The sequence below is a fragment of the Odontesthes bonariensis genome, chromosome 18 (assembly GCF_027942865.1).
Source record: "Odontesthes bonariensis isolate fOdoBon6 chromosome 18, fOdoBon6.hap1, whole genome shotgun sequence".
NCBI classification, from domain to species: domain Eukaryota; kingdom Metazoa; phylum Chordata; class Actinopteri; order Atheriniformes; family Atherinopsidae; genus Odontesthes; species Odontesthes bonariensis.
Genome location: NC_134523.1, coordinates 10,476,379 through 10,500,971, shown reverse-complemented (window position 1 = coordinate 10,500,971; position 24,593 = coordinate 10,476,379). Strand labels below are relative to the sequence as shown.

At 41.4% G+C, this 24,593-nt stretch overlaps 2 protein-coding genes across 2 annotated transcripts; both read left to right on the top strand.

Moving 5' to 3' along the window:
• Positions 1–540: 540 nt before the first annotated feature.
• polr1f (RNA polymerase I subunit F) lies at positions 541–6,759 on the top strand. Its single transcript, XM_075449291.1, has 4 exons — positions 541–847; positions 1,342–1,483; positions 1,625–1,833; positions 5,743–6,759. Exons 1-4 carry the CDS (start codon positions 558–560, stop codon positions 6,203–6,205), a joined length of 1,104 nt encoding a protein of 367 aa, XP_075305406.1. The 5' UTR covers positions 541–557; the 3' UTR covers positions 6,206–6,759.
• A 15,724-nt stretch (positions 6,760–22,483) lies between these two features.
• twist1a (twist family bHLH transcription factor 1a) lies at positions 22,484–24,098 on the top strand. The gene is made up of 2 exons (XM_075450480.1): positions 22,484–23,227; positions 23,654–24,098. The coding sequence occupies exon 1, from the start codon at positions 22,646–22,648 to the stop codon at positions 23,192–23,194; it is 549 nt and encodes a 182-aa protein (XP_075306595.1). The 5' UTR covers positions 22,484–22,645; the 3' UTR covers positions 23,195–23,227; positions 23,654–24,098.
• The last annotated feature ends 495 nt before the right edge of the window (positions 24,099–24,593 follow it).

The following is a 24,593-nucleotide window of genomic DNA, read 5'->3' as shown; positions in this document are numbered from 1 at the left end:
GCAAACTGTGAGCAAGTACAGTGCTGCAGCTGAACTGCTTTTCAGGTTGGATTTTCACTCCATATCATTACATTTCATTGCAGAGTAAATCGTCTTGCCAAAATGATTTTGTTTGCTATAATTCCTCTCAAACAGATTCTTTAAAGATCGAATAACGTGTCACAAAAAAAGTACTCCAGAATGCACTCAGAAAATATGATAAAACAGAATATACAACTTTTAGTCTGCTTTCACACATTCATCACATTTGAAGATTGCAAAAGTCTGCAATTATTTTTATTGGCATGTTTCAGGCTTCAAAGGCAAAAAGCATTTCGTACAATTATACATTTTCACCAAATTTCCAATCATTTGTCTAGATTTCAAGCACAAAATTCAAACCAATTAATACGTTGGGTAATGATCACCAAATATTTTTGGGTACTTTCAACTTTACTTTTCATTCCCTCTGCTCTCCTTCCACCTCCTGTCCAGCAGAGGGCAACGTAAACACACTTAGCCGCCTTTCCTCACAGCGGAAGTCGTCGCTTGTTTGTCTTCCGGTCTACCGAAACAGCATGGCAAACTCGGAGCATGCGGAGAACGACCCAAAGTATGTGAAAATGCCCGGTGAAATTCCCACCGTGTGTGCCCCAGTCCAGCCGGATCAAGGGAGCTCTGCGCCGGACTGCGTCCCGTGTGTCATCCCGTCGTTCGACGCGGCCTCGGAGCTGCTGTCAGCGCCGTACTCGTGTCTGGTCATGAACACGCACCGCAAACACGTCGCCCTGCCACCCGTTTATCTGAACAAGAAGAGGACGGGTATAACGGAGGAGTTGGAGGCCGAGCTGCTCAAGTTTTCCCCGAGGTAACAACACAAATGCGAGTTATTGTCAAGCATCGCAGGAGATATGTGAGCTGAAGCTTGTTTGTTTACCGTGGCTGACGTCAGATTTATAAGCAGTGCGTTAAACACGACCACGTTTATATTTAATTTTTTTTTCTTCTTATCTAAACAATTAAACTGGCTCCTGTAGTCGTGTAGAAGGTTTTCCCGGTTGAAAATGGCATACTTAAGGGCCCCTGTACCTAACAGTAATAACACACAGTTATGTTAGATATGTGAAACCTTGAAATTTTCTCAGACATTTTTTTTTGTTTCACCATAAAAATGCTGGGCAACAAGGGGTTTAGAACAGTTATGTTGGGAAAATGAAAAATCTCAGGAACACTAATGTATATGACATACGCCTAAAATCATTTTTATTACATGGTATACGTAACAGTTAATCTTGTATCCTGAATATTCTCATCAAAACTCTGTCTCACCCACTTTGCTCTGCTCTGTTTGTGTCCTTACAGTCTGGACGGAGTACCCTTGGCTTATGACAACATAAGCATCGTGGGAAAATATGGCAACATTTTTGATGATAGCGGCTACATCCACATGGACATAGAAGCCATCTTTATTGTATTTCAGCCCAAAAAGGGACAGAAACTCCTGGTAAGTTTTGCATTATTTTCCATGGGTTGTCATTCTGTTTCCTCGGTGAGGTTGGTTTTCTTTGCATTGAAATAACACGTGTGGTTATAATAATACAAAATACAACACCAAAAAAACAAAACAAATCACTGCTTTCCACAGGGTAAAGTGAATAAACTGGGAGTAAGCCATGTGGGCTGCCTCGTGCACGGCTGTTTCAATGCCAGCTTACCCAAACCAAATCTCGTCTCCATGGAAACCTGGAGGGACGCTGGGCCGAGGATCGGGGCGGAGCTGGAGTTTGAGGTGACTGCGCTTGATGCTGATACTGCAGGAGTGCTGCTGATCAGAGGAAAACTGGAAAGGACCAGGTGAGTGTGGTGGTGCTTTGTCGACAGGGTTTAAATGAATCTGGGTTGTTTGTGTTTGTTTTTCTTCTTCTTTTTTATCATACCATACTTAGTTCTTGAAATTGGAACAAATGCAACAGCATTCAATCTGTGAATACATGTTTTACCGGCCTACTGCCACTTGGGGGCAGTGTCAAACCTTTGCAACAGCTGACCTTTACTCAGCACTGACGTGTTTGACCTGTGTGAAGTTGGCACCCCATATGTTGAAAATATGAATAAAAGCATTTTGGTTCGTTTGTGCATCGTTTGTGCACGATTGTGCAGGCAAAATCAGCGTTTGTGCACAAACCGTCTTAAAGATATTTAACTTTTAAGAGGTTGGTGACCTTAGGTCACTCAGCACCCCATTAACATCCAAATGACTCGAAAATGGTTGGAATCGTTTGTGCATCGTTTGTGCACGTTTGTGCAGGCAAAATGAATGTTTGTGCACACATAGTTTTTTTTATAATTTAATTTTTTGAAAGTAGGTCACTCAGCACCCCATCAACATGTCTTGGCAGTCATTATTTACCAGAGGTGTAAAAATGTTGAATATTGTAGCACACTGTTGTGATTATATACCCCTATTTTGCACTATTGTGGCCATCAACATAAGTTAGCATTGGTCAACTGATAAAACATTAGTATTTATGCAATCACAAGGGTTGTCTTCATATTTTCAGAGTGGTAAAGCATGATTAAGTTTAATTTTGGTAAATAGTACCACTCCCTATTTTAAATGTCTAGCTGTATATCACCATGCATATACACCAATGTTCATTCTCCTTGTCTGCAAAGTAATAGCGTAAACTACAACACAAATAAAATGCAACATGCATGCACTTCATACTTTACTGGCACAATGAAATAAGTGCTTCATGTGTACTGTGCAAAAAATGATGGCCCGGGAAAATGATGAAATGTATCAATTTGCTACAGGGTGGGAGGGCCTTGGGCAATAAGACTCAGTTTACCTTAAATACAAAAAACATTTCTGCAGCACCAGCCACGCATACAGCCATCTGGCCAAGGTAACTAATTTATATCTATACACTGTTAGATACTGCTATCTTAAATGCCTTATATCTCTACATATTGATGATTGATTTAAAGACAACTATAAATCCAATTCCTAAAAGTTCGGGACACTTAGGCCTAAGATGTAAATATAATTTTGTGCAAAGATTTGTGTGAAAGACACATATCAGTGTTAAAACCAAAATTACAGTTTTGAGGGAAATACAGGGATTACAAGGAGTTTTATTTTAGTATTGCCAAGGAAAATCACAGAAAGTCATCATTGGCTCTCTGAAAAGTCCCTAGATGATGTCATGATGGTCAAGGCAGTATGGGAATTCACAGGCTACATGTTTTCAAGTGTCCATTTCAAACCTCTGCATTATGTGCATATAGTATTAACCATAGTTTGGTCATACATGAACCAAGTGTTCATTGTTGTCACAGTACCACAGTATTATAAATATTTCTCTATGGACATGCTGCCATTTCATAAACCCATACAAAGATTTTCATCACAGAAAGAGGTCTTATATACCTTGTGACATTATAAAGTCAATATTATTATGTAATAATTAAGTAATACACAATATTGCCAAAAGTATTCACTAACCTGCCTAGACTCACATATGAACTTACGTGCTATCCCATTCCTAAACCCAGGTGTCAAGTAACGAAGTACAAATACTTTGTTACTGTACTTAAGTAGAAAGTCGTTACTTTGTACTTAAATGGAGTAATTATTTTTCATCATACTTTTTACTTCTTACTTCTTACATGGCCAATCATAATTTAAAAGGGTGGGATGTCCAGCACTGACAGGGATGCATGCATGTGTTTTGTGTCTTAGCTATTGTAAGCTTTTACTTACAAGCTATTGTATGCAAACTGCCAAAGGAATTGAACCAACAATCTATTTCAGCTCTTTCAGTAGTTTGATTTATGCTCAACTCCGTCAGAAGTTATAGTGTTCTTTCAGGAGTATTCATGTAAGCCTTTCTCACCCACACGGAAGGGTCACTGGTCTCAAGTCATAAACACACATTAAAAAACTGATGGCACATGTTATCAATACAGTACTACTGTACAATGTTGTTGAGTCGGAGAAAAATAGGATAATAATAATATCTTACGAAGCCATACATTCTATGAGTCACATGTCTCATCCATAGGCTACACTATTGTCCTCAATGACATTTTTTCCCCCATTTTATTACTTTTACTTTTTACTTTAAAAGTAGCTTGGAAACTGTATACTTTTTTACTTTTACTTGGGTAAAAAGCTTCAGTAGATTCTTCTACTTGTGAATAAGTATTTCTAAACCCAAGTATCTATACTTGTTTGTACTTAAGTAGTAAATGTGAATACTTTTGACACCTCTCCCTAAACCATAGGGTTCAACATGATGTCGGTCCACCTTTTGCAGCTATTACAGCTTCAGGATACCAAAACATTTTTGACAATTCCATGCTCCCAACCTTGTGAGAGCAGTTTGGAACGGGCCTCTACCTCTTAAAAACCCACTCCTCAACCTTGTGGATGGCCTTTCCAAAAGAGTTCAAGCTGTAATAGCTTTCAAAACTTTCAAAAACTTAAAAGTCAAAAAACATAAAAATGGTTTGTGCACAAACATTAATTTTGCCTGCACAAACGATTCCAACCATTTTCGAGTCATTCGGATGTTGATGGGGTGCTGAGTGACCTACTTTCAAAAAATTAAAAGTTAAATTATAAAAAAACTATTTGTGCACAAACATTAATTTTGCCTGCACAAACGGTGCACAAACGATTCCAACCATTTTCAAGTCATTTGGATGTTAATGGGGTGCTGAGTGACCTAAGGTCACCAACCTCTTAAAAGTTAAATATCTTCAAGACGGTTTGTGCACAAACGCTGATTTTGCCTGCACAATCGTGCACAAACGATGCACAAACGAACCAAAATGCTTTTATTCATATTTTCAACATATGGGGTGCCAACTTCACACAGGTACTTGTTTGTACTGTTTTTAGTTCTTAAGCTTTGCCACACCACAGAAAAAAAAAGTGGACAAACTGCTTTGTGATAGACTTTCCAATACAATACTGTTATCTGTGCTTCTTTCTCTTTGTGGTGCTGTGTTTTCCATCAATCGGTGTCCAACGCATGCAGATGTTTTATATCTTCCCCTCCTGTCTCTCCAAAGTCAAAGCTGATGGACTGTGTTTAGCACCGCGTTAACAGAGTCCCTGGAACTCTGAGATGATAGAGGCCTGGACGTCACGTTACAGAAAGATGGCAGACAATTTTATCCCAAATCAACCTACAATGGTGAACGATAGGTTGCTTTGTGGAGTTTAGCATGTTGTCCAGGGAATCTTTGGCTCAACCCTAGTTCCTCTTTTTGGACTTACCCATCCAGTTTGCAGAGATAATGGGCTCCTTTTAGAGATCAAGGAGCAGTGGTCACCTTGCCATATCAATGGCCCCCAAAGCCTCAGGTGAAGGGCTATACTTCCACTGCTCTATGTTATTTAAAAGAAAGGGGACACCTCACATCTGCATAATAGAGGGCTCAGGCCAAAAAAAAAGGAAATGGGACGCTGGTCCAAGCTGGTCAACAACAGTGACAAGACGTGATTATTTTTTGACTGACGATAATTAGGTCTCTCTGGAAAAGGGGCAGAAAGTCGTGTTTCCTTTCACGTCTCGTTTCTTCGTGACTGCTGATCAGACCTGTTGGTGATAAATAGCTGTGACTACTACAGAGTCGATTGGCCCAGGCATGAATGCTCAATGTGCCTGTAAATAAAGACAAAAGCCAGAGCATCTTACAATGTGTTTACACCCTCGATTGACTGTTTGGTCTTGTCTTTTTTCCTCTCAGGGTGCAGGAGCTGCTTGCTATGGGTGAGAGCTCGGAGTTAAGCAGTCCTGCAGATCAGCCAGAAACACAAGACTCGGAACCAATCCCAGAGCCGACCCTGAATCCTCCGGACAAGTCCCCCAAGAAGAAAAAGAAAAAGAAGACGGACAAAATCAAAGAGGAGGTGACAGAAGAAGAGATGGAAAGGATACCTCCCAGCCAGCTGGACTGCAACGCAGCAACAAAGCTGAATGGGACAACAAGTGAGACAAATGGTGCGCAACCTGGTGAGAAGAAGAAGAAGAAGAAGAAAAAGGAAAAACATGTCAAAGAAGAGGAAGAGGATATTGAGGTCTCTCGTATGGAGATCCACGGAAGCGACTCCAGCGGTTACCTTAGTGACAAGCCAAGCAAGAAAAGGAGGCATGAAACAACAGGTCTCAGTGAGGACGTAACGCCAACAAAATCCAAGAAGAGACGATGAGACATGGAGCAGTTCACCTGAAGAAAAAAAAAAAAAAAGAAAGAAAGAAAGAAAGAAACGTTTGGCTGGGAGTTTTCTGTGAAAAGCTGATGAACTGCATAGAATAACTGAGGCTGGCCATAATGATGGCTTATTAGGAATATCCTGACGTGCCTTAATGATTTAACGCGGTTTATAAAGCAAGATTAGTGCCTCACAGTGGAGGCACACTGGACTTCTTTAAAATCTTTTGAAGTGAAAATCAGATGTGCAGGAGCTGCTCAATGAGCAGGCACGACAGACTTATTCCTCGGCGAATTGTGATTCCAGTCGGCTGCCAGATGGTGGCGCAAAGCCACTTCATGCAAACACACCGGCACACAAGAATCAAATTGTCTGGTCTAATGCAGTTTGTTTTCACTTTTAGCATGAAAAACTGATATTCACCGCTGCAAGTTTTTATAAAAGCCGTACAGTTGAGAAGTGTCTTTGTGTGAGTGTCTTGTCACTCACTTCCTGTGATTTCTGTTTTGACTACTGTGACTGAGAGGCAAAGAAAATAAATGGAAAATAGACATGTTGTCCTCATCCCACCATCTCCGCAGAGGAGGTTGCGTTGCGTGCGTTTGTTCGTTCGTATAGCCGTCAGCAACACAACTACTCGAGTAGCTTTTGATGTGGTCGTCTGAAAGTTTTATCAGGGGTTTGTCCTGGTCTAAAAAAAAGAGGTAATAAGATATTGAAGTCCACTGAGAGCAGGACCCAGGAGTTGTCTCAGATTGCTCCTGTTTTGACTGGCACCTCAAGGGTTGAAAGCTAAAGCGTTACTTCTTGATTCTGATGAAAATACATTTAATCACTGCAGTGAATATTAACACAAATGTTTATTGTTTCCCACGGAAATGATCTCACTAGAAACTCTTTTATGCTAACCAGTGGGCGTCAAGTGATGAAGTGCCAAGAGAAGGCACTAAAGATCACTGTTTTCTTTACCCTACCTCCACACACGAATCCACCCCCTCCCTGCCTTTCAGTGGGGACTCTAATTAGCTGTTAGGTGCTAATAGTTGGGGAGCTTATCGGAAGCTGCCAGGGAGAGAACAGATAAGGAGCTTCATTTAACTCTGCTCCTCTTCATCTGCAACACCTGACAGTAAATTCCGGTCATGAGCTTGAGCTCCCCCATAAATACACACATTTATGTATATTTAGATTTCAGATTGTATTTTCATTGCTCTCATTTAATTCATAACTGAATTTAGCCAAACCGAACAACAAAGCCTGTTTAATGTCCACTTTTTACAAGGCTCACTTAAAGAGGCTGTAAGCTGCCACATTTAAGAATTTCCTCTGGGTTGCCTCGTCATGATAAACGCATGAAGTGGTCGGATCCTCTAACTATTTACCTGCAAGCATCCTGTTTCCAAAAACCAAGGACGCTGGCAAAAGTCATTTGCAAATCATTCCATCTTAAAAAGACGACGTCGGATGTTGAAACGGAGAGACTCTTTTGAACCGTTTGCTCCTTTTGATTGTGATGCCAGTAACGAGTTTAAGAAACCCCCAGAACGCGAGCAGGAAGAAAAACCTGAAAAGTCATACAACGCTCGGATCTAAAAGAGGTGAAACATGTCACCTACTTATCAGGAAACTGGCAGCATGTTAGTAACATGACCTGGTATGAAGAGATTACGTCGGAGAGGCTGATGGTGTTTCTCGTTTTGAACTCGCAGCTCCCTGTGAAGAAAGAAAACACCTGCAACATCCCCAAAGTCAGATTTCTGACCAGAACAGTCGCCATGACTTCAAAAGCTAAAGCAAGAAACTTTGTAGGACTTCTGTCAGTTTGTGTCTCATTAGCCTGTGGATAATACAGTGTAGTGTGTTGTTATCGGATTGTACTGCTTCTAATATGTAGCGTGGTCAGTCAGCACAACAATAAGCAAATCCTAGTGGTTTTCCAACTTTCAGCTGAAACACAGTCAATTTAGATTTGACATTGTTCCCGAGTGTCGACTTCGGACGTAAATGGAATGCGACGGGGGTTTTTCACAAGGACAGATGGGAAGGTGTTCACCGTTCTGAATGAGACCAGAGGGAAAATAGTTAAACGATCTAAGAATAAATTAAAAATGAAAAGATTTTCCAAAAATCTGAAGATCTGGAAGCGCACATATACATATATGTTATATATACTCACTGCAAGCTTTTACAGATTTACTTTGATTTATCTCGACAGATCTTGACAGGAATTGTTTGGCTTTTCAGCAAGAATGCACGGTTCTGAGAAGAGGGTTTTGAATTGGACGCTGGGAGTTTTGGAGTTGAGCTGTGCAGTTGTGGATTTGTATCAAGAGTTTTTGCAAAAGAAAGCGTGATTTCAAGGAATGTGTTTTTTGCAACTGAGAATCTTTGCCACCAACTCACAGAGATGTTTCTCATGATTCTTCCAGTGACACAACAGGGTGCACCCACACCCTTGAAAAAAAGGCAAGTATAACTTCATGTTGCACACATATCATATCGTTCACCAAAGGAGAACTCCCTTTGAAACTTTTTTGATAATGACATGTTCGCATGGCCTTCACAATTAGTTCCCAGTGTGTCTAGAATGTTGTAAATGACCTCAAATTGTGCAACTGCAAAAGTAGAGAAAACATTTCAAACTTGCAATCTTGAGTTCTAGTGATGGTTCATTATAATTTGTCCTCCCATGACCTCCGTCATGTGTTATCACTCTCATTTGCCCAATCGCAGCTCCAACCCTGGTGCACCTCTCTTGCACCTGTACCCCCTCCCTCCGTGGTCTCCCATTTATCTTGTCATCCCCGCTATCACTCCCTCACGCTGGCTGCCCTTCTTCCCTTTTCCTGCTCTCCCTCTCCTCCCTCGCCACCTCCTCCTACTTGTCTCCCTGATTTATAGGAGGCGGTGTGCAGTTCACACACATTCCACTTCTGACACTCACCCCGCACACCCCCTCCTTCAACTGGACTCTCATATCTACGCACAGTCGTTTATCTTCATGATCCTCCTATGGAGAGAAGAAGAGGGAGGGTTAGAGAGATGAGACAATAGGAGTGTTTGGTTGAGCCTCTGTCGGCCTCGATAGGAGCAGTATCTGGTGTGCGTCTGTGTGAGATGCTGTTGTGTGTGTGTGGAGGTTGGCTGTGGGTCTCTATCTTTAGTGTCAAAGTTTCCAGGCCTGGCGGCTCCTACATAAAAGGGCCTGTGGAGGACTAACGGCGGCCTGACGCAATTGTCCAGGTTCCCGACTCATACACACAACAACCCATGGCACACATTCATTGGATCTCTCGCTCATTCACTCATATCCCTAACCCACAATCCACAAATCCCTATCCTTACACACCCCTATTGGCCAAGCCTAATTAGTTATGTGGTCGGCACTCTGTTCCGTCCCAGAGCCCCAAATGGCAGCAGGTCATAAAACCTTAAGTGTTCCACCAGTCAGAGCCGTGCAACTGTGGCCATATATCCTCTCAACACAGCCTAGGCAGAGCTGACTTGTACCAAAGCCCATCTCTCACAGGCCAACTGACATCTATGAAATCTCTTAAAGACATTTTCAAAGGCATTTCTGAGAGATTTTTGGCACCTCAACCTTGTGTCTCTGTTTCTTATGCTCAACGGGCAAATGGCCCACGCTCACACAGAGCGAGACGGGACGAAGCATTAAAACCTTTTTCAAAGGATCAGTTTCCGAACACAAACATGTAAGGCGCACATGCACACACTAGTAACCCCAAAAGTAAACGTTGCATTTGGTTGGTGAGCTGGATTCCCATAGTTAGTTTGTTTCCAAGGCATCCGACACCCACAGTCTTGCCCTTAGTAACCCTGGTGACGACGGATGGGGTGATCCCTAGTGACGTGCTTAACTCAAGGGAATTGTGTTTGGTGTGTGTATGTCTGTCTCCTTTTTTTTTCCAATTTCAATTGTCTAGTTAAGTTAATACCTCTTGGAACAGTCAGCACAGCTCATTGAAAAGATAACGATATCTTCCTGGGAGCACTTTTAAAACTCAGCTTTATGGTGAACCCCCCCCCCCTAATAAAACCCAGTAAACATATAACCATTGGTACACCAAATGTAACATGTTAAAACTTTTATTTTCTTTCTGCAACACAGCTAGACTTTCTGAAACAGGGCCATGCTGGACAACAATCTGCAAGAGGTATAAGGCTGTTCAAAAGCAGTTTTTTTTTTTGTTTGTTTTTCTTTCTGTGAGTGAGAATAACTCATTCAGTATCTCAACAGTTTGATGGCACATACACCTACCGGTCAACATGCAGCCCAGCATGTCGCAGGCCCTGCAGGGGGGCTGACCTATTGCATGCACACAGCTCCCTCACCACCAGTTTCCTCTGCATTTTTCCACCAGCTCACTAAACTTTGCCCTCTTCGTCTTGTCGGCCCCATATATATGATCCTCCCAGGAAGCAGGTACTTTTTTAGAAAACGTGGCTTCCAAGTTCAGCACTTCATCTTATAAACATAATAAATCAATAATGAGATTTAGTCGATTATTTAACACCCCTAACTCCTTCTCATCCTAATCCTTTAATTCCACATCGTTCTATACCTTCTTGGTAACTGCAGCAATATTCACTCCAGAAGATGTTTTTTCTACTTCAATTAATATTTTCTTTTATTTATCTATTTATATTTGATTTATTTATTTATTATAAATTATTCTTATCTAGAATACACCAATCAACCATAATATTAATATCACCTGCTTTATATCGAGTAGGTCCTTTTCATCCTAACAAAAATAGGACAAAGAATATCAAATCGTGTCCTGCAGTGTCTGGCAGCAGGATGTTAGCAATAGTTTGGGCCATGTAGGTTGTGGGGTGGGCTCTTTGTGGATTAAGCTTGCTTCTCACAGATGCCATCATATTCCATTAGATTGGTATCTGAGTTTGGAGGCCGGGTGAAAACATCATACTCTTCTTCTTTTAGCCCTCATATGCAGTTTTTGTGGGGCTCACTGCTGACCTGCTGGGGAAAACTGCTACTGTAGGAGTGTGTTGCTGCCATATTGAGGGTTGTCACTGGTCTGTAAAAATGTTTAGATTGGTGGCAAATGTCAATGTAACAACCATGTGTATCTGGCAGTTTGCAGTTTTGTGTGTGAGTATGTGTTTGCCCTGGCCAGCCAGTACAGTGAGATTAATAAGGCTCAGTATAATCAGGAGGTAATGGGAGGCTCATAGGCGTCTAGACAGTGTGCAGACCAAACTCTAACTCCTACACCCAAAGCAATGAGGAAAGATGGCAAAGAAAGGACAAAAGGTAAAAAAAAAGCTAAAACTTATTCTCATAATCTTATTTGTTTTATCATAACAACATCATCTACAGAGACATAGCTTATGTTGAAAGTGTGAGGACAGATGAGTATACACAACCGTTGTAAGGGCAAAACTAAGCTCAAAGATTTATTATTGAACAACAAACTAATGTTTTTTAACACTCCCCATACCTTTTGCATTTAAATTAAAAGAAAAGCAGCAAAGTGGAGAGCAGTGTGAGGGAGGGGATAAGGGGAGGAACACACACAGTATGTCATCAGACCTGTAGCCACAACCTCCCAAAACCGCAGAAGAATAAATAAGCCAAAGAGGGAGAGAGAAAAAATTCTGGGTCTGGAAAAAATGATCTCACACTTAGTCATGTAGCTTTACAGGACAATACCCAGGACACGACTAAATATTTTATTATCATATTTTTATGACGACCTTGTCAAACTGCAGGGCAGAGCGGATGGTACCTATAGGCGAAGCAGCGAGATGAAAAGAAACGTGGGTGGCCGACACTGCTGCTGATCATGTGTACATTAGAGCACATTTCTGGAAAAGCACTTATAAAGTCGTTGACATGAAGATGAAAGAAACTCCCTCGCTCAGCGAACCACTCGCTGACTCTGCAGAAGGCTAATTTTAACGACCACAGACTACATATAACAAATAACCTCAGAGATTAAGATTTAGAAAATGTTAGTGCTCTTACTGAAGGGAACTCTAAAAGCTCATGAAAACAACATCTTTCCTTCAAATTGAAAGCTTACACCAAAACAAAGGTTTACCATGGTGGGCTAAGCTGACATGAGGAAGTCAGTGCTGTATGATAGATGAACCTGTGCCACAGGTGCATCATAAGCTATCATAAAGCATCAACTGTAAAAAACAAACAAACAAAAAAAAAAACTGGCTGTTGTGCCAGGCAGAGTCATTTAAAGCTGATTTTGTTCTTTCACTTTTATTCTGAGTCTGAATGAAGATGTAAGCATATTTTCTGGGGGTGACGAAGAATTACGAGAAAAATAGAAACTTGTTCGGTGGTCATGCTTTGACTTGCAGAGCGACTCATGTGTTTGTACACAGGCTGAGAAAAGCACTTCAGCTGTTTGGATTCCTCATACGAGAGGTGTTAGACACATGTACATGAATCCTGATTCCGTGAAATGGTTTGCAGAGTGCTATTGCCTCTACATATTTTCAAACTGTCTTATCCACCAACCATTTTTGTACATAGGATCATTTGCGCGCTCAAGGACAGTGAGCACAAACAGCTTTTAAATCTGTGTAGCCATCACAGTCCCAGAGCACCCTTTGTTGTTTGAAGTAATACAAAGGTAGTTTTGAATGAACTACTAGAGCAGATCATGATGAATTTGACTGTAGAAAGATTATTTTTGTTGACAGCATCACATCCATTCAGGACTTAATCACAAAATTATCATAAAATGATTGCACTGATAAAACCCGTCCACATATATCTACACAGATAAATAGATGGACAGCATAAACACCTGACAAAGTTCTCATAATCGCCTTTGTGGTGGTTACCACTACACTTTACTCACGTGCATGTCAAATGTGGTCCGAATCTGATTTTTTGCTCATATGTGACTCGGATCGGATTTTTTCATTACAGCAGCACAAGTCACATGGAATTTGATTTTTTTCAATTCCGATTTGGGCCACTTCAGTATGTGGTCATACATTGGATGCAGATAGTTTATTTTTGCAATGCAACCTAAGTCTGAACAGTCAAATCCAACCATGCAACTTTTGCAGAATTCATGCGACTTTGTTGTTTGTTCTGCATGTGGCCGATGGTGAACCATTTACACTGAAATCTGAACAGGCCAACAAAAAAATTGGATCTGAGCAGTAAATAGGAATTGAGAATTAAGGCCTGCAGTCTGAACGTAGTGTGAGCGTGTCCTGGACCATACTTTGCCACGACACACCAATGTAAATGGGCTCACAAGATGAAATGAGCCCCATTGTTGTGGCTGGTAATCAGTTTTAAGGAAGAGCTGTCAGAAATCAGAAACCCAGCTGGGAAAGTAAACATTCTTCTGTTTGTATGAGAACCGCTTATGTTTCTCTTTGGTGCTCTCCATATCTTTAAAGCTTGTTAGTTTTATATAATCACCAGAACTGAGTTGACCAGGGAGAGCCTGATCTTGATGGAAAACTTGTGTAAATCTTTTTTTACATAAATATTCTCAGTGTAAAGACAAAAAAAAAAACTCCAAAACTCTGAATTAACATTTTCACTTGTAGACAAGTGCACAAGGGCGTCTAAAATGCTCAAGGCATGCCACTCCTATCTTCATCATCCCCATTATCGTCACTTCATTTGAATGTGGCATCAGTCACCAAGAAAGCTCAGAGTTGAGAATATGACTCTTAAAGCAAATGAAACATGGCACCCTGAAAAGTACACAGCAAAGAGTGGCAGACCCTCTTTCAGAAAATAAACAAAGCTCAGACAGAAAAGAGGGGTGGGGAGGTGAGTCAAGGCAAGGTGCTGACATGGGTGTGGGCGAGTCGACGAGCCACGTGGGGACATTTTCAGCAAGGTCGGATTAAAAGTAGGGTTTTTCAGAGAGGAAGAGCTGAAGGCATGCAGTGGTTTTGCAAACGGGAAGGTGTGTGTGCGTATCTGTGTGTGCGGGGGTGTGTTTAGGGGTAGGGGGGTTAAGAAGATATATGATGTGGTATTGGAGTTTGTCCAAATCTTGAGCCCTATCTTTCACATGGCCACCCAGCTGTGTAAACATCCCATAACTGGCTGCTGGCAAAAGTGTCCCACCAATCAGGGGGCGAGATGTAGTAGAGGGTGGGACAAGTGAACCAATGAGTAAGCTTTTGGGTGCAGGGAGAGGAGGAAGGAAAGAAGAGAGAGTCAGAGTGACACAATGAAGGAGAGGCTGATAGGTCAGGAGTTAAACACATCTTCTTTACTCCCTCTGTCTCCCTTCGACTCCCTCTTTCTCAAAGGTTCAGATTCAATTTGGCACTAATGACATAACAAGTTGTTTACAAGTTTAAAGCTTTCAAAATCAAGTACGACGTTCTTCTTTTCAACACAAACAACACATAAGAACATTGGCTTTCCATCTTTGCTGGGCAGACAGATAGAATCAAGTGGTTGAGTGGTTTTACTTTCCTAATCAAAGATGAAAAGGCAGATGGAGGGAAGGAAGTTGGGGCATTACCATCATTGAAAATGGAGGAGGATGCAGCATCGAGCAGGGAAAAAGATGGAAACAGAACCAAAGAGGAGCGTTTTGTGTCAGGTGGTCGGTGAGATTTGGCCGTGCCCTGACAGCGCACTGAGGACAGAGCCAGAGGAGGAGTAGGAAGAGAGATTTACATGGTGAGAACAGCTCTGGCTGCTCTGCAGCAGCACACAGGACACATGCTGGTCTCAGGTGATCTCTATATTTAAAAACAACGGCTACTTTAGTGAAAAAAGTCAAGACTTGCACGTTAAAAATGTTTTTGTTTTTTTTCTCAGCCTAAATTGTTGACACTCAGATGTTTGCCTACCCACAGAATGTGTTCCTTCCAGGCTGTGTACTCATATCTATTGGGGTGTGTAGATTCACTGGCCCATTATCTAACAGAGATTAAATATCAAGTTGCTTCTTTTTCTAAGCACATTGTGAAACGTATAAAGTGAAGATTCACTGTACTGTGCACAAATTCTAAACCAATAGGCTTACGTCTTCTGCATGTTGGCAAACTTTGCATCTTATCCTCACAGTTATACATGCATAATCATTGTGAGTGCATTTGCCTGCGTTTTATTCCCAGTCAGTGAGAATAGCACCTCCCTGAATTCAATGTGTAGACTTTATTAAAAAGATTCTGTTTCACGCTGAGTTTCTAATTCTTAAACTTCCACTGCTTAAATGCTTCGTGGCATCACATCCCATCATTAATTTAATTTTGCTAAACAAGTAATAAGAGTGCAGGGCAGGAAACGAGACATTATGATTGTCTGTGTGAAGGTTTGTCCTGACTAAAACTGGGATAAAAACCTGTAGGTGTGTGTGTCGCTATGACTGTGTTTGTGTTTCTCTTTTGGGGTTTTACTCCTTATTTAAGACCAATATTTACTAAGTAGCCCCAGGGTGAGATTACCTCATATTCTCCCGCCCAGCTGTGCTTTCTCAGCGTTTCCACGACAACCAGAGGAATGTCCCATCATGTTTATCTGCCTGCCAGGAAAACAGAGTGAGGAGAAGGAGAAGCTGGAGGGAGCACTTAGACAGGATACACTTACACAGGAGTGTGTATATGACAGGCACTTGTATGTTTGCACTCTTGTTTTTGTATGGAATAATTTCACAATAATGAAATGGTGCTTAGAATTGTAAAAAGACAAAGAGCGACCTGCTTACTCAAACAAAAGCACAACCGATTAGCTACTGGACATTTATAAAAGTAATAATGGTATTATTGTGGCTTACTTTGATATGACAGATCAAACTGTCTACTGTTAAATAGGCAACTTCTTCTAAATGCTGTGAAGATTTTGTGAATTTGTAATAAGCCAAAGCAACACAACTATTAGGTCATTTAAACATAACTACCTTTTAGAATAATATCAGAGCAGCTACATTCAGACTGTGTGCTCTTTCAACAGACATATTTGTTGGTTGACAGGTCAGGAGGAAATTCTGTACATTTTGCTACGGATTGTCCCAAACACACGGCACAAGACACAAAGGGCAAGCAGAAAGCCGTTACTGGCACAACAAGCAAGAGTATTGTTTGCAAAAACTTTTGCGATAGTGTTTTATGGACAGTGGAGAATCAAAGTGTTTGATAAGAAGTTACAAAACGATGCCCATAAGGAAAAGAACACATTGTAAAAAGGTGCTATAATGCCAGCGGGCTATGGTTGGCCTTGAATGTGTCAAAAGAATGATGAACTCAGAAGGTTACTGAGGCATTTCAAAGCAAAAAGTGTTACATATATTCAGAAAACCTACTTGCGATAAATGTCTTTCATCTTCTAGAAGGTCAACCACCTGGACTATACACAAAGAGCACACAAGAGGAGTTTTGTGTTGACCAGAAATGAGTCTTCCCAATGAAAACCTTTAAAACAGCAGAAATGTGCCATTGCAACCTTCCCTCAAACTTTAAAGAATTGAAACCGTAGCAATGGAAGTGTAGCAGAACAACAACTCCTCCAATCAAACAACCACATAGGTCCTTTGTTCATACTCTCAATAGCGATGTCCTCTAAAGCACATCCTTTAACAGTGCCATTACGGAAATATGACTCTTTTTCAATTCTCACAACCTCTATTATTTGAACTTAATTATAGCTTGTTTACGCCTGAATTAGCATACAACGTATGGGTTTCTATTTGGGAGAGCAGTCCTGTTTACATACACAACTGAGATGAACTATACATCATTATCATGCAGAACAACAGATGAGGGACATTTATTTATTTACCAAAGTATGTAACTCTATTCTGATAGATGGTGGCATGCTCCCTTATAACTTGACAAATTCATGAACTTTGTATCTGGTAGCAAATTCATGCCATAATGAGCTGTGACATTTCATATTTGCTGTGCTCTTTACTGATTTTACAATGGAGTTGCTTATTATCTCTTGTGGTTATTCTGTTGTTTATGTCTTTATCTTCTTCTTTTTCTGTGCATTCATGTCTTCTGTAACTTCCTAGTCAAAGCCCTGATTAGGAACTGTTGAGCTTGGGCAGAAGGAAATTTGAGTCCAACTGGATGTATACATGCAGGTGTAATTTGATTTCCAACCGCATAGCCATCCTTGAGAAATTTAATTTAGTGCAATTTCAGTCAGGCAATCGTGTTTACATATACAGTGCACAGTGAAAATGAGTACACCCCTGTTGAAAAGTAACATTTTGAACAATATTTTAATACACACACAAAATATTCAAAAAAAGTGCATAGAGTAAGTTTAATACAACATCTGTTCAGCTTACAACAGAAAAGAAAGGTCAATAATATAACTTAAATGACATATTTGTCCATTTTTGTGAAATTATGCTGGTGCAAAAGTGAGTACACCCCTATGTTAAACTCCCTGAGAATGGGCCGTGTTGGCCCGAAATGTCATGAAATGAAAAGGCATTAAAAGGGAGGTCATCGTTGTGCGTTTCATCCTTGCCTTACATTGAAAATTTACATTTTGAGTCTGCACCAGGCTAAAAGAGACGTGTGTGAGATTTGACTGAAATCCTATGGAGAGTATCATGATCTGCTTCAGTAGTCACAGTACATGTTGACAAGCATGTTTCTTTTGGTGAAATTCAGCTTCCTACTGTTGATGGCATCCATACAGCCCTAAACCATGTCACTCCCACTACTATGCTTGACTTTAAGCATGGGGCACTTTTCTTTGTACAAATCACTTTTTACCACCACACATGCTTGACACCATCGAAAGCAAATTTGTTTATCATTGTCTCATCAGAGACAAACAAACTAAGGATATGGATTGCTGGAACCATGTCCTGTGATCTGATGACACCAAGATGAACAAATTTGCTTTCGATGGTGTCAAGCATGTGTGGTGGTAAAAAGTGATTTGTACAAAGAAAAGTGCCCCATGCTTAAAGTCAAGCATAGTAGTGGGAGTGACATGGTTTGGGGCTGTATGGATGCCATCAACAGTAGGAAGCTGAATTTCACCAAAAGAAACATGCTTGTCAACATGTACTGTGACTACTGAAGCAGATCATGATACTCTCCATAGGATTTCAGTCAAATCTCACACACGTCTCTTTTAGCCTGGTGCAGACTCAAAATGTAAAATTTCAATGTAAGGCAAGGATGAAACGCACAACGATGACCTCCCTTTTAATGCCTTTTCATTTCATGACATTTCGGGCCAACACGGCCCATTCTCAGGGAGTTTAACATAGGGGTGTACTCACTTTTGCACCAGCATAATTTCACAAAAATGGACAAATATGTCATTTAAGTTATATTATTGACCTTTCTTTTCTGTTGTAAGCTGAACAGATGTTGTATTAAACTTACTCTATGCACGTTTTGGGAATAACTTGTGTGTGTATTAAAATATTGTTCAAAATGTTACTTTTTAACAGGGGTGTACTCATTTTCACTGTGCACTGTATCTAAATGACCAGTTTTCATTAAACTAACACAAAAAGCTTCTATTGTCTAATGTCATGTAAATATGATTGTTGCCAAAGGTTCTGCAACCAAACATTAGTGAGGGGTACACATGTTTTTTTCTAGCTTTCCTTTTGCATTAGTATATTTTCATTATTCTTTTCACTTTATCAAAATCACTGAAAATGATTTATTTGCTTTTTATGCCTGGTATCCTGATATATATTCATAGAATCCAAGGGGATCATTGATTTTAATCAGAACTTGGTTACACCAGTAACGAAAATGACTGGTCTCACTGGCATTTTGATTGAGTATTAAAAATAAACGGTACCACACACATGCAGCAACCTCATCATGACACTTTTCTTTCTGAACTCTTCCAAATATATATGTGAAAGGTGAAACGTCCTGCTGGTATGTGATCTTGATCAACCATAGCTGTGAAAAGGTAACTTCAGTAAGTAAAAAGGAAGGAATTCTGTTGTCCAATGTGTTGCGCCTATGTGTCCACATCCCCTAACAAAAAGAGTCATTTAAAAAAAACAAAAAATTGAATAAATAAAAACTTTGTCCTTTGGGCCTGAGCATAATGATATTGAGCAATTATAGTTAGCTTCAGAGTCTTTAAAAAATAAATATTGAAAGTAGTGTTATTGAAAGTGCTAACAACATGTACAGAAAAGCTATCTTTACAACTGAGACTAGCACAGCCAAACGTCTCCTGCCCAAAATGATCTGTTGTTTGAAAAACATGAACATGAGGAGTAACCACCTACAATTTTTGTAATTGTAATGACCAGGCATTAAAGCCCACAGTTACACCACAGTGCCTGCAATGTGTACACTGTCTTGCCATAGGAACGGACAGTTATTTGCTTTGATTTGCAACAGAAAAGCTTTTGGTGTATAGACTCTTGGAGAATGTTCTATTTGGTTTTCTCCTGGCTAGTTTAAGTGTCTAAAGTGTCATTATTTAGCCTCTGAGGCTGAGGGGAGAGTGCAAACAAGACTGTATGACCTTCTGTCAAGAGCCTCCGTTCTTCAGAAGCTCATTAAGGGCCTCCAGGAGGACAGCGCATCAATTGGCGGGGCCCTCCTGCTTCCTCATGGTCTTTTTAAGCCTCACTAAAACCACTCACAGGCCGACCAACGGTAGAAATAGACTCAATTTAGAGTCGGAGGAAACATGAAAGATGTCGTGCTGTGAGGTGGTGTAGGCGACTTATTAAAACAGCGGGAAAGGCCCTTGGACTTCAGCCAAATAGGATCTCACCATGTCGTGCGCTGACCGGATTTGGAGAAAGTTGGATGCACTTGTTGTGATGCCCTTCTGCTTCGCCTCTGTCTGGTGACCGGTTTTGGCTCATCTGAAAGCTTTGATTGGCGTCAGTTTTTTTTCACTTGGCTGGATACCTGGCCTACAAAAGTGGCATCTCTGCGCAGATGCAATTAGGAGCTGAATATGGAGATGCAAGGCCACTTACAGGACGCCACCTTAGTACATTTTGTTGATGACATGAACCTGATGGAGTTTCCGCAGGAATACGTTTTAGGTCCAATACAACAGGTGGATGATACTCCATCCTGTCCAAACAACCAGATGCGGATAAACGACTCTTGCCGAGAGCTGCAGGACGGCACAACGCAGCTCTGCACCGATCACCTGGTAATGGGCTCACCGAGGTTCTACAGCAGTGGGAGCCACGCACATAAGTCCAAACGGAGGAGGATCATCACCGTAGTCCAACGACAGGCGGCCAATGTGCGAGAGAGAAAACGGATGTTTAGCCTGAATGAGGCCTTTGATGAATTGAGGAGAAAAGTTCCCACTTTCGCCTATGAAAAAAGACTGTCCCGTATTGAAACGCTGCGCCTGGCCATGGTCTACATCTCCTTCATGACGGACCTGCTGGAGAATACCTGAGACAGAAGAGTTCAGTATTAACTTTATTTTAAGGAGACTGAACTGAGTAGCCTATATCATTGATTGCAGCAATGAATTAATTAACTGCGTTGACTTCTATAGACTTTATTTTGATTGTCTATTTGAACGGTAACAGGGTCAAGAAATCCAAATAACAAGACAGCTTTCAGTCGAGAGACTTTTTGTTGGGTGTTTGAATGACGTTATTGAGAAATTAGTTACATCTGTGAATAATTTGTTTCGGATTTTTTGGCCTGAAACTTCGAATGTCTAATTGAATATTCTATATGTGAATTAATGTTGCTAAAATAAATAAATACTTTTTAAAAATTGGATAAGTTAATGATTGTGAATCTGACGTCGTGGCCAATAACCATTTTGCGATTTCATCGTGTTCATTTATCCAGCTTAATTATAAAAGCGTGCATGTTTTGCTTTTAAATGCATGGCTTGCAATTCAACCTGCTTTGCGGAGGCCGCTTTCCACAACTACGTGTTTCAGCACCTCGGAGAGCTACGCGGCCCTCACCTGGCCGATGCAGGTGAGGCAGTAAGAGCAATTCAAAGTTTTCCTCAAAAGTAGAACGTTAGAGCAAATAAGAAGTGTTTATTTGGCCTTGTGGACCTTATCAGCACCAACGTTAAAATGGTGCAGGTTTGAATCGCAAATGGCTAACTGCGTGAAGTGATTATATTTTGCACTGAGGTGTAAATTAAACGTAAATTAAACGTTAAAGAGGTGGAGCATGCTCTGCATAGGTAAACTGACTCCCAGACATACTATCCCTTTTCTGGGCTGCTGTGTTTAGATTAGAGCAGGGAGATGTGAGCCCGAAAGGCGATACTATAGCGGTGTCTCCTATGACAAGTGATTACCAAATAATTTTTAAAAAGTTGCTTTATCTAGTTTCAGCTTCGTGGAGAGGGATTTCTGTTGAATTGTGATATACCACAAGGCCTCAGAGCTGGTCATATGCGCAATTGCTCTGTCCCCAGCCCGTCTTCATCACTCCCAGTATTTGCATTGTGCTCCAGCCTTCAGCGACCCCGCTGTGCGCACGGATCCGCCCTGAGTGTTCCCTGGGACGGATCGTCCTTTAAACCTGAGCCGCGGTGCCGCGGTCCCCGCGGGGAGTCAGAGCTATTTAAGTGCATACCTCAACGCGGGGCCGCTGACGGGAAAATAAACACCTTGGTCTGCTTATAGAGCAGCGACCTCCTGCTGGGATAACCTCCTGTGTTTCAGTAGGTCTGATGTTTTTCACCACCACCACTGCTCCCATCTCAGGCGTCTTAACCTGCGCAGAGAAACTTAAGGCCTGCATCTGAGGGGAATCATGTATTCTCGATGCGTTTATTTAATTTAGATTTATTCAACAAAAAAAAGCAAGGTTATGGAACAGTATACAAGCTTTATGAGTTCCCGCTGTTTTTCATGGCAGAAATTCAAACAGCAAATCAGAAAAAAAAAGAAAACAACAAAAAAAGAAATTGTTTCAGAGAACTACAGCAAGACATATGAGCTTGAAAATGTGTAATTTAGAGGAATTTCGCTTGCTTTGTTTACTTTGCAATAAATCCAAGAGAAAATAAACGGTACTGCAGAAATAGGTTAGGATAAAATAAAGAAATTATGTTTATTTTAAAAAAAAACCTTCTTACTGTGATTGCACAAAGCCACACGATTTAGCCTAATAACGCCCGCCCTTACCCATCCGCTAAGTGTAAAAAAGCTTGCGTGTTTTAAACTCTATTCCTTATATTATAGCTAGAAGTCTCCTTCTCCTGTAGTATTATGTTACACCCCTCCTCACCCAATCACAACGCTCCCCAAAATCCTCCTGCCCGCTCTCCGCTATAAGAGCTTGGATCGTCCCAGTCTGGCAGACACCTCTCCATCTCAGTGGCGCATGATATTTCGTAATCCAAGTACACACCCCAGAGCGTGCCATCGTTATTTTTAATACCTGTCGCGTCTGTTGGTGTTGTGACCATTTCAGTGGATTGAGGTCAGGGGTTACAACGGTCCAAAAGACCACAGAAAGGTTTCTGAAAAGACGATGAGGGAAAACGACTCCTCCCCGATGGACAGCGCTGGCAACAGCGAGGAGGAGACCGAGCGTCAGCTGCCGCGGAGAGGCGCGAGGAAGAGGCGGACAGCGCGGAGGAGCACTGACGAAGAGGAGGAGGGGGACGTGGAGAGTCTGAGCCCCGAGAAGAAGAGGTGCAGGAAGAGTTGCGACGGAGGAGGCGGTAGCGCCGGGAGCGGCGGCAGTGAGGCCAGCAGCAGCCCCGCGCGGTCCTTCGACGACCTGCAGACGCAGCGCGTGATGGCCAACATCCGCGAGCGGCAACGGACGCAGTCCCTCAACGAAGCATTCACGTCGTTACGTAAGATCATCCCCACCCTTCCGTCTGACAAACTCAGCAAGATCCAGACTCTGAAGCTGGCGGCCCGGTACATTGACTTCCTGTGCCAAGTTCTACAGAGCGACGAGCTGGACGCGCGAGGGACCAGCTGCAGCTACGTGGCGCACGAGCGTCTCAGCTACGCGTTCTCTGTTTGGAGGATGGGGGGCGCGTGGTCCTTGTCAACAACGTCCCACTAGCTGGGGCAAGGCTGCTGGTGATGTGACAGCAAGGTGAGCAGAGACACTTTTTCCTTTTCATCCCGCAAGAACAGCATATCTGCATGAACTGAACGTATGCGCATAGGCACAGTCTGCACACCAGAAATCAAATGATTTATTTTGTTCCAGTAGGCATATTTTAGTGGTAATATTTGGATATTCAACATTATTTGGGTTGTATATGGTTGTTAGGGCATGAATGTGGCCATAGAGGCCACAAAAACGTGTTAAACAACCACAAGATTTCCCCCCTCACATAAAAAGCTGCATATATAGCAACAAGGAAATGCCTTTTCACGTGAAAACATAGTTTTATTCTCACAGTGCTCATCCTAGGTCATTATCTGCTTATTTCACTTCACATACATCCAAAAAATGCAGCAAGAAATGTATTTAAGTGATTTGATATTGTCAATAAAAGCACCATTTCTCTCACAGATTATCCAGACTGAAGAACCAGTGGATCAGGTCAATCCTTCCAACGGGCCAAACACAGCCTCAACCGCTGTGCTTCAGGCCTCAGAGGAAAGCAGCCTTTTCATATTTCCCTTTTGCATGGACTGCTATGTTTGCAAGGGAGCACTTAAGACAGACAGGACGGATATGAAGAAAGAGAGACCACTGCGACTATGAATGTTGTAAAAACAAAACAAACTCTGACAAACTACTCTGTTTTGAAACGAGAGAAAAATGACAATCCACTCCACATTCCCTGTGACAGTGTTTCACAGAAAATGAAGTATTTTGTATTTATTTTTATACACAGGTAGGAAATTCCTTTCCCCAGCTCGAATAAAAGTTATTTATTTTTGGGAAATAATAATGGATCTAAACTTTGAGTTTTTTGTGTGTTGTAAATATTTGTTAACGTGTTGAATAAAAAATGAAGGTATCTTTCTTTTCCCTTTAATTGCCTGGACATTCATTAAAGCTTTAGTGAGAGGTTGCTTTAAATAAAAAGGACAATTACAGGATTGTCAGCTGAAGTTTTGAATTGTTAGAAATACCTAATACCTTTTTTTTAAACAAACACAAATCTTATGGTCTCAATACTTTAAGCCTGTGTAACGTTTATTTTCATTGGTTGTTGGTGAATCCCCAGTTAACTAAACCATAGTAGAGGGGGCAAAAGAAAACATCTCATACCTCTGGTGTATTCTGTGGTGATTTCATGAGCTTAGAGATCTGGGAAAGCCATAATTAGCTGGTGGTCTGTTTGAACATGGTGAATTTGGAGCTGTGGGAGGCATGCATGATATTCCCAGATGTCCTCATAGCCACAGGTCAGCATGTGAGCTGCCTGCAGGTGCTACAGCAGCTATATCTCAAGAGTTTTGACAGATAGATAGGGTGGATATGGGTCATAATGCAAACTGGA

What these genes read in the sequence shown, in the direction of transcription:
- twist1a (XM_075450480.1), top strand. Translation starts at nt 22,646, where the DNA reads ATGAGGGAAAACGACTCCTCCCCGATGGACAGCGCTGGCAACAGCGAG.
- polr1f (XM_075449291.1), top strand. Translation starts at nt 558, where the DNA reads ATGGCAAACTCGGAGCATGCGGAGAACGACCCAAAGTATGTGAAAATG. An exon ending in CTGCTCAAGTTTTCCCCGAG is followed by an intron (nt 848 to 1,341) that starts GTAACAACACAA and finishes GTGTCCTTACAG; the next exon opens with TCTGGACGGAGTACCCTTGG. An exon ending in GGAAAACTGGAAAGGACCAG is followed by an intron (nt 1,834 to 5,742) that starts GTGAGTGTGGTG and finishes TTTTCCTCTCAG; the next exon opens with GGTGCAGGAGCTGCTTGCTA.